We start from the raw sequence: 9,957 nt of genomic DNA, 5'->3' as shown, positions 1-9,957 counted from the left end.
TTTATTATAGAATAGATTTATTTACCTGAAACCATGTCTGTGCCACGCTCATTGTTACCAGCACAGAAAGAAACAAACTGATCTCTATTTACAGTCTAAAGTCAAACATGCGTTGTGATAAATTGACATTTAGCATTTTATTAAGATAAATGCATCACAATATTTGTATTGCACCAACCTGTCTACTTCTGATTTCATTAAATAAGTTACATTTAATATAGTGCGAAATAGCTGTCTACACACTCAGAAAATAACTGAAAACTGGAGGCCTACACTTTAACCATTCAACACCTGTAGTGTTTTTAATGAATTTATAAATAAGCAAACTGTACAGGGCCAATTAAAAAGTAGCATGTTCCAATGTCACTGGAGAGGAATCTGGCTACTTACAACTGAAGGCATGCATTACAATTGAATACTGTACATTTATATAAACTATGACATTTTGCAGAGAAATGTGGCGACTTGGCTGACGGCTTCCAAGTTCTTAGATAAGGTTTCAGAGCCTCATTCCTCTTGCAGCAAAGAAACCAAACTTCTCTGGAGAGGCTTTCTGATTAAGCTAAATTGTACATTTGTAATCATTATTTTGATTTAAAAGCTAACAACCCCATTGGTAATACACATTTCCTCCACATAACACACAGTAAGTTGGGAACTTTTTTACTTTTCTTTTTCCCCAACATCAATCATGCAGAGGGTTGGTAGATGTGTTGCTAAAAACGCACATGCACGCAACCGAACACCCTTACATTTCTGCAAAATGGTTTAGGAAGCGGTTACTCCAGTATTGCTGAAAAGGAAAGAGAGAGGAAATCAGCTTCATGAAATACAGGGAGGAAACGTTAGAATACCTATTTAAATAGATGAAGATCAATAGCGACAGATGAAAAGGAACATTCAGCTTGATCTTTTCAAGGTTTCAAGACCAGCATTTCTGATTTACTGTCCCTGAGGCGCCGCCCACACAGGGTAGCATCTAGAAGCACTGGCTCAGTGACACAGACTCCTCGTGTCGTCTGGCTACAGAATAAAGGTTCTGGAGGAAAATCCCATGAGGCAGACACAATCATTGCAGGTATGAAAGCAGCGAGACAGGCAAAAGGACAAGGTCTTGGTTAGTGGTGCAGAGGGTGAGGTTGATGAAGTGAGCAGCCAGTAGCAGCACAGCCTTCCTGTCCCTACCCCGTGGGCACCCGGCCTCTGGCTGCTGGCCTGCCTTGCCTAGCCCTAGAGGGGCAACTCCTCCACATCATTCTCCTCAGTAAGGGAGGGTGAAGCCTACCCTTCTTGCTAACTGCAGGGGGTGTTTGGACAATTTGGTGGTTACAGTCACAGCGCAACTGCTGCCTCTGCTCACAGGCACTGCAGACGTGGTATGCTCTGGACCTGGGCAGTGGCTAGATGCTTGGTAGACACTGAGCTAACGCTTGTGGTCTCAGATCTCCTGAGGTCTGCCTGCCTCAATCAAGGCTGAGGCTCCAGTCCGGGGGGATGTGGGAGCAGCTGTTGTGAGGGAAGTCGGCCAGATGCCCTGCTTGCCTGGGAGCTCACTGAGCTCAAGGCACGGCTTCCTCCAGAATGGATCATCTGCATTCTGCAGTAATGATTTCCCAGTTAGGTTATGTATGAGATTGTTGTTGTTCTGGGCAAAGCTCAAAGAGGCCAGGGGAGGCACAGGGTGGCAACAAGTGACACTGATGGCTGGGCCTTCAGCCACCTGCCCATCAGGAAAGAATGTGGAACTGAGTTTCAAACAAGAGCCGCCTGACAGTAGGCGCACTGTGGGGCTGGGCAGTTGCTGCCTCACTGCTGGGTGAGGGCCTGAGGCCAGGGATGTGCTAAGACCACGGTGCTGGACCTGGTCTTTATGGATTGACCTGAGGAGGAGATGCTGAAATGTTTTCACCCGGCAAAGCCTTACAGTGAAATGGACCAAGTGGCCCTGCTCAAAGCAGCAGTGGGCCTAACCCGCTCCCAGCTGTCTGGGCCAAGGGAAGTGGGTCCCTCCATGGGCTCCTCTGTGGGCGGGAGGGGTCTGAAGCTGAGAAACCATGAAGCTAGCCAGGGGCTGTGTGACAGCAGGCCACACTACACTTTTTGTAAAGGCCACTAGGTTAAGGAACTGAGTCAGGAAAAGCTGAGTTTTGTTTCCACTGAATAGTAATAGTGCAGCACTCAAGTCAGTTTGCAGCCCAGAGATGCATTCCTTGCATTTGGCCCATTCAACCCATTTCTTGTTACATCTCATGATGCTCAAACTGGCAAAATTTACCCCCTGCCCCAAATGTTCCCTGCTGGGCAAAGCAGCCTCCCTTCCCGAGAGCCACAGCTGCCTGCAAGCAGCCTTGGAGGCCTCACAGTAAGCCTGATTTGCCTTGAATACCTGGGCTCAAGCAATCCTTCTGCTGTGGCCCCCAAAGGGCTGCAACTACAGGCATGAGCCACCACATTTCCAGCCACGGAGTGTGCTTTTAAGAGTTGGTCTCCAGGTTCCACCTCCACCCCTTGAACATAGCCTTCTGAACTAAGCAGCACCTTGTCCTGCTTGATGTCTCCTAACCCTCCCCAAACTCCATCTGCATTACATCTACTGGTCATCCCAGTAACCAGAGCCTAAGTACATTTTCAAGAATATAGTCGAGGCCTCACACCCTGGCCAAGGAGTAAGTTGGTTTTTGGGCTGTGCAGAGCCATGTCCTACTAACTGTGCTTTAACATCCCCTGGAGTGATACGTCTTAGCCACAAAGGACAAGACCAAGCAAGGGGGGTGGGGGAGTGGGGAAGTGGCCTATTTAAGATGAACCCATTGATACCCAGAGTTCACTGGTTCAGTTACTTGCTTTCACTAGTTTTTAGCTTTTTAATGAACAAGTAGCAATGTTCTGGGATGATTCCTGGCAGCTGTGAACCCTCATTTTAGCACTACAGACGGCACAGCTCCTTCAGCCTGTTGGTTTGGCTGAAATGCCTCTCCCCACTCTGGCTTTTGCCTGGCTTGGGCCCTCCCGGTCATCTTGTGGAGCCGCTGTCCTAGGCAGCCTGTGGAGGTCTATGAAAGCCACACCTCCAGCCAGCTGATGCCGCACCCAAGTCACATGGCAGGTGCCACAGGCAACCCCGCTGCTCACAGGACATCAGGGAGCACAGCAGCCTCTGACATGGGGGTGGCTTATAAGTTAGTGACATACAGTTATCTCACTTGGTAGCAGTCACCTTTAGGCTAAAGCATCCAAATCCCAGGGAAGAAAATACTCACGTTAGTTGATGGATGTTGGAAGGCATTGGAGGAAAACACCACAGTTAGGACTGTTAATGACTTACACACTGTTGGTGAGACTCATCTTGAACATGCGCAAACATTGATCGTAGTAACGGTGGTGGTGGTTAGTGCCACATTCAAATAAAAATAGTTCTATACAATATGTTCATTTGGTCATGTGCTATTTACAGATTTTACAAAACACACACATACACACGCACACTTGCCCTTATGTTCTCTACACCAGGCCAGCAGAAACTTGCATAAAATGTACACCACAGATGACAATTAGTGCCTGTACATTAAGAATACAATTCCTATGACTACCTACGCAGCAGAGCAGGAGCCTTCTTCCCCTCAAGCAGAGTACAACTAAAGTTCTGAGCTAAGAACTGGAGAGAAAGTTGGACATGTCTGTTAGTCCCAGGTAAGCCACTTAAGAGTTAAAGACAAGACAGTTATTTTTCTCTGTCCATTTAAAATGTTTTATTTTTTTAAAACTAGATTGTGATGTGCCACTGAAATAGGCAATGTTGGCAAAACAATGTCTGTTACAATAAAATACATTAGACATTTAAATAAATAACCTTAAAAACTATGTGAAGGGACATAAACCCAGTCGATTGAATCTGAAACAATGTTTTCTGCACAAGCGAGTACAGGCATACCTCTCATTAAAACTGATGTAAACTGAACAAACCATTGCAATCCTAAAGAAGCAGCCAAGCAGGGCAGGGGTGAGGTGGGGAGAGGTGGGGGGGGGGGTGGGATGGGGTGAATGGAGGCCGAAGTGGGTGAGGGAAGTAGCAAACCAAAACAATACTGACTGAGGTAGCAAGACTCTGCTCAGTGCAGAAAAATTGGCTTATGAATAAAAATTAGACTCTGATACCAAATTAAATCCAGATCATCATGCAAAAGACACAATACATGCTATTTAGTTTTAGGAAAAAAACCACACACATTCATTTCCTAAAATCTGCTGCCAATTAATTTGCTGACAATGTCTGCTGGCTCAACTATTTTTTTTTTATACAAGGATGAGTATTAAACAGAACACTGTACATGCTTTTTCATCTACAAAAAAATATTTGCATAAAATAGTGTTAGTTCTCTGTACATGTCAATGGACACTTTAATTATGTGTATAAAAAAGGAAAATCTTGCCCCACTGGAGTCAGAAAAAGCAAAACAAAATCTAGAGTATGAAACCTCCATCACCAGCCAGTATGTTCATGTGAAAATTCAGCAGAAATAGACAGTTGCTTTAAACAATAAAAAAAATTAATTGATTAAGTTAAACATCTTCTTTATGGAAAACTGTCAGTCAAGACCAGAACATATCACTAAAGTTAGTGTCTGTGCTATAGACCCAGATCACCAGGGGCATTATGAGCAGCACAAACGGCCAGGAAATCCCATCGGTGCATGCCGAGAACGAGCAGGATTTGGTGGCAGGCTGCACACACTCTTTACCAGGTTCCAGGTAGTTGCGGGCCACAAACTTGAGCGTCTCGTCCATGAGAATCACGGGCAAGGAGATTTTCAGCACCATCAGCCACTGGGTCACGTTCAGCGGTGTGATCTGGAAGATGAGCTGACACACAGAGAAGATGCGTCATGCCTCCAGTCTCCCCAGGAAGGTGGCTGGTCCCCAGCCCAAGCCTCACCCAACCACTTACTGGCAAGGGTTCGACATAGAGGATCAGGAAGTGGAGTGACATGGACAGGCAGATGGAGCCCACGAGCCAGATGTTCTCCCAGGGGGGCATCCTCAGCAAGGACTGGTTTTCGGACAAGCTGCAGAGCAAGGAGAGGTGGGGGAACGTACCCTCAAAGGCAAGGCATATGTCACAGTGGTAGTAAGACCCTGTTGGACTACACTTCAGTAAGGTGGCTATTAATCTGGCACCATCCACTGACCTAACTCCACTAACTTTCTACAGTGGCAAAGCTGAAGAGAATGTCCTAATGTAGGACAAACTGAGTTGTATGTCTATGTTCTGGCATAGCAGACCCCATCTTAGTGGGTTCAAAGCTGTTCCCAATTGCCCTGGAGACATGGGCTATTTAGAAATTTCCATTTTTGTCACGGGCTTAATTGGATGGTACCATTTGTGTGAAGGGGTGAGGTTCCTTCCCTGTGGGTGCTGGCATACAGGGGTACCAAAGTTCCTATTTTTGGCCCCCCACGGTTTCTTTTAAGGAAGAACTCCAAAGAAACACAGGGCTAAGCACTCCCACTACTTCCTGGAGGTGACGACAGCTCATGCTTTTAAAACTGGTGTTGCCTGTTCTCCTTTCTTTTTGGAAGGGAAGAACTGTCCTGTGATCCTTAATCAACCGTGACTACACACAATTCCCCAGTGCCCTGGCAGCATGCTCGCCTCAGCCTGCCGTGAAGGTGCACTAACCTGTTGAGGGCATTACACATTTCTATAGTTACTAGAACAGAGAGCGCCATTGTCATCGGGTATGGGGATTCAAAGATTGCACAATCCACGCCTTCAAAGTCCGGGTTGTCCTCTTTACACTGTAGGAAATGACTCTGCAAGAAAATCCAAATTCCTATCAGCCTAGTGTATTTTCCAAGTCCAGGCACCAACCCCATACCAAGCCTAGCACACAGACCAGCCTGAGTGCAGAGCCAGCCAAAAGGTTCACCCCAATTTCTCAGAGAAGCCCTGGTCCTTCAGAATCATCTTAGATGTAACTGTTTATCATTTGAGTCTTAAGATGATTTGACAGATACCCAAACTACAAAAAGGTCAAGGCCTCACAACACTTCTCATGTAAGGTACAAAAAGAAAAGTGACTGAGTACCAGCTGGTAGAAGGTCACTCTTGGACCACCGTCAGCAGCAATGAACCACCATGCAGCAGCACCCACGGTAGCAGCGCCGACGTAACCTGGGAACAAATAACGACGCTGATGCACTTGCCTCTGCAGGGCTCGCTGCCACCGAGGCCATGCAGGCCAATCCCCACAAGGATGAAGATTAAAGACATGGGACGGTAACGGTAACCAGAGCCTGTGGTGATACCACCATCTGCTCACGCCTGGTAGCCAGAGCAACTAGAGCCTGGTTTCTGAAGGATAGGGGTATTTCTGGTACGTAAGAACTGGATAACTTTTCCTCCAGAATGTGTGAGAAAAAGCACTTGCTCCATCCTGTGCCAACCTTTCCCCTTGCCATGCCTTCTCCTCTCAGCAGGTAGTACTTCTTTTTTTTTTTTTTTTTTTTTTTTGAGACGGAGTCTCGCTCTGTCGCCCAGGCTGGACTGCAGTGGCGCGATCTCGGCTCACTGCAAGCTCCGCCTCCCGGGTTCACGCCATTCTCCTGCCTCAGCCTCCCGAGTAGCTGGGACTACAGGCGCCCACCACTGCGCCCAGCTAATTTTTTCTATTTTTAGTAGAGACGGGGTTTCACCATGGTCTCGATCTCCTGACCTTGTGATCCGCCCGCCTCGGCCTCCCAAAGTGCTGGGATTACAGGCGTGAGCCACCGCGCCCGGCCTAGCAGGTAGTACTTCAAGGCTGCAAGTGTGTGTGTGTCCTCCACGTAAGGCTGCACAGTGTTGGGGGACTAGATCACACCATGACTTTTGGGCAAACTAATGCTGCTACTTGTACACAGATTTATTTGCTCCATTAGAGGGCCAGCAACAGCTTTCTAGGGAAATGCCGTCAGGAGCTAGGGTGGAACACTGAGCAGCATGGCCCTGCCCTCAGCAGCTCCTGGGATTTCCCCCAGTATTAGCTTTGAGTTTAGGAAGTTTACTGCAAAGAAACAACAAGGTACAGCAGAGAATACACAGAATACAGACGAGGTGAATATCCCCATGTGGTAGCACCAAAAATAACAAGTGCATATACCCACTAACCCACGAATTATAATGGAGCATGAAGGCTGCTGGCTGCAAGGATGAGGCGCTACGCATGTCCAGATATGGAAGAATCTGACAAGCAGGAAGAAGGCAAGACAAGGGTCAGCATGGAGGTGTGCACAGCATGCTGCAATCTTTCTGGAAGGGCACAGGGTACATGAGCACCTCAACGCCAGAGGGAAGTGACTGGCCCAAACCCTTTCAACTCTATGCCATTGTGTGCTTTTTGAATTTTAAGTCATGTGAATATATTATGAAAACACAGTGCCTTCCTATGGGATCCCAGGGAAGTGGTTTCACCTTACTTTCCCAATCTATGAAATGTGGAAGAACCAACGGCACCTGGGGTGAGGAATATGAGGGCTAAATAGATGATCTATGTATAAAAGGGACCAGCCACTGCGCAGTCCTTCTTTACTTATGGAAACAGGGACTACATTTTTTTTTTTTTTTTTGAGATGGAGTCTCGCTGTGTCACCCAGGCTGGAGTGCAGTGGTGCGATCTCGGCTCACTGCAAGCTCCGCCTCCCAGGTTCACGCCATTCTCCTGCCTCAGCCTCCGAGTAGCTGGGACTACAGGCGCCCGCCACCACGCCCGGCTACTTTTTATATTTTTAGTAGAGACGGGGTTTCACCATGTTAGCCAGGATGGTCTCGATCTCCTGACCTCGTGATCCACCCGCCTCGGCCTCCCAAAGTGCTGGGATTACAGGCTTGAGCCACCGCGCCCGGCGGGACTACATTTTTTTTATCTTGGTGACAATTATCTATTCAAATCCCACCTATGAACTCTTAGAAGGCAGAACCCAGCATGAATCTTTTTTTTTTTTTTTTTTTTTTTGAGACGGAGTCTCGCTGTGTCTCCCAGGCTGGAGTGCAGTGGCGTGATCTCGGCTCACTGCAAGCTCCGCCTCCCGGGTTCACGCCATTCTCTGGCCTCAGCCTCCCAAGTAGCTGAGACTACAGGCGCCCGCCACCTCGCCCGGCTAGTTTTTTGTATTTTTAGTAGAGATGGGGTTTCACCATGTTAGCCAGGATAGTCTCGATCTCCTGACCTCGTGATCCACCTGCCTCGGCCTCCCAAAGTGCTGGGATTACAGGCTTGAGCCACCGCGCCCGGCCATCATTCTTATCCCTTTGCACACAGGGCTAAATCTGAAAATGCTGATGTTTAATTGCTCATTCACAAAAGCCCAAGTAAGGGCAGGATGCTCAAACTGGAACTAACTGTGAAAGGACTTTAGTAAATTGGGTGTATAGTTCATCGAACTGTAAGAAGGCATCTCTGTCTTTTGCTACCCTATACAGGGATAGAAGAAAAAATATGCTTTTAAGGGATGAATTTACAAAATTTCAGATCACAAACATTTTGTTTAAACATCAGTAATATAAAAAAATTGTACTCACAGCCAATAGCCAAGTAACGGAAAAAGAGCCATCCGCTGATCAATGGTTCCTTTGGGTTCCGGGGAGGTTTATTCATGATGTCCAGATCAGGAGGGTTGAACCCCAGTGCAGTGGCAGGCAGGCCATCTGTCACCAGATTGACCCAGAGCAGCTGAACAGGAATCAAAGCCTCGGGAAATCCAAGGGCTGCTGTCAGGAAAATACTGTTTCCAATCAAGAAAAGAAGACAGAGAGCCCAAATGACTTCTGGCCACTATTTAAAGAGCATCATCACCCCCTCCTCCTCCAGAAAAATAAATGACAACAACGATTAAATAACTTCAGGTAATCCGTAAAACACTTATACCCAATTTTGAATTAAAGTTCACTTTTACTTAGTTTATTACTTAAATTCAGATGACTGAGGCCGGGTGTGGTGGCTTATGCCTATAATCCCAGCACTATGGGAAGCCAAGATGGGCAGACTACCAGAGCTCAGTAGTTAAGAGACCAGCCTGGGCAACATGGTGAAACCTCATTTCTACTAAAATACAAAAAACTGGCCGGGAGTGGTGGCACATGCCTGTAATCCCAGCTGTTTGGAAGGCTTGAACCTAAGAGGTGGAGAGGGCAGTGAGCTGAGATCGTGCCACTGCCTGAAGCCTGGGTGACAGTGAGACTTGTCTCAAAAAGATAAATAAAAATTAAAAAATAAGCTGACTGAGATAAAGCCAACTTTTGGAGGGCAAGAATTTCACATGACTGTCTGGTTAATTTAAGCTCAGTTTCATGTTAAAGAGGATTCTTTGCATGTTGCGGCAGCTGCAGACAACCCTCCCGAGGGCCAAAGCACCACTGCTTCCATAAGGCATTTCTGTCTTGCCCACTCCCCTCTTCCAACTCAGGCACAAAGACCAAAGCTGCTGCAATCTGGAGAGCAAACTGGGAGAACTGGGCTCCACGACCCATTTAGATAAAGGCATACAGTAAGTGATGCTGTCACAGAGACCTACCAGACAACTTCCCCAACGTTGGACGAGATGAGGTAGCGGATGAACTGTTTCATGTTGTTGTAGATTGCCCGCCCCTCCTCAACGGCAGCCACTATGGTGGAGAAGTTGTCATCCGCCAAGACCATCTCAGAGGCAGTTTTAGCCACCGCAGTGCCAGAGCCCATAGCAATGCCAATCTCAGATTTCTTCAGAGCAGGAGCATCGTTCACGCCATCACCAGTCTGAAAGGGAAAGCAATGGTTGGGTCAGCCAGTTGGCATGGCACACTCACACCCCTGGGCAAAAGCCCACTGAATGGGAACCAGGAGGAAAATGAATAGAGCCGTAGGTCTCTTGACAAAGAGTTATAGAATTTTTGTTTCTTAAGTTGGTGTCACAAAACACATTTTACCTAGGAAATGTAAAATT

General features: G+C 47.2%; 1 protein-coding gene across 40 annotated transcripts in view; it reads right to left on the bottom strand.

Annotated features, from left to right (window-relative positions):
- ATP2A2 (ATPase sarcoplasmic/endoplasmic reticulum Ca2+ transporting 2) overlaps positions 1 to 9,957 on the bottom strand; it is a 72,775-nt gene continuing 62,818 nt past the window's right edge. For 18 of the 40 annotated variants that reach the window (XM_077955041.1, XM_077955023.1, XM_077955037.1 and 15 more), the window contains 7 exons: positions 9,550 to 9,770; positions 8,558 to 8,760; positions 6,087 to 6,172; positions 5,678 to 5,811; positions 4,946 to 5,063; positions 4,740 to 4,860; positions 1 to 793 (listed from right to left, as the gene is read on the bottom strand). In XM_077955041.1, the coding sequence (XP_077811167.1) occupies positions 780 to 793; positions 4,740 to 4,860; positions 4,946 to 5,063; positions 5,678 to 5,811; positions 6,087 to 6,172; positions 8,558 to 8,760; positions 9,550 to 9,770 (897 nt within the window). In that variant the 3' untranslated portion in view covers positions 1 to 779. Of the gene's footprint in view, positions 794 to 3,260; positions 3,656 to 3,724; positions 4,861 to 4,945; positions 5,064 to 5,677; positions 5,812 to 6,086; positions 6,173 to 8,557; positions 8,761 to 9,549; positions 9,771 to 9,957 lie in introns of those variants that run through there. The other 22 variants (XM_077955031.1, XM_077955032.1, XM_077955016.1 and 19 more) reach the window with 3 other exon arrangements.

Source organism: Macaca mulatta, chromosome 11 (assembly GCF_049350105.2).
Source record: "Macaca mulatta isolate MMU2019108-1 chromosome 11, T2T-MMU8v2.0, whole genome shotgun sequence".
In the NCBI taxonomy this organism is placed as follows: domain Eukaryota; kingdom Metazoa; phylum Chordata; class Mammalia; order Primates; family Cercopithecidae; genus Macaca; species Macaca mulatta.
This window is presented reverse-complemented; position numbering and strand designations above follow the sequence as displayed.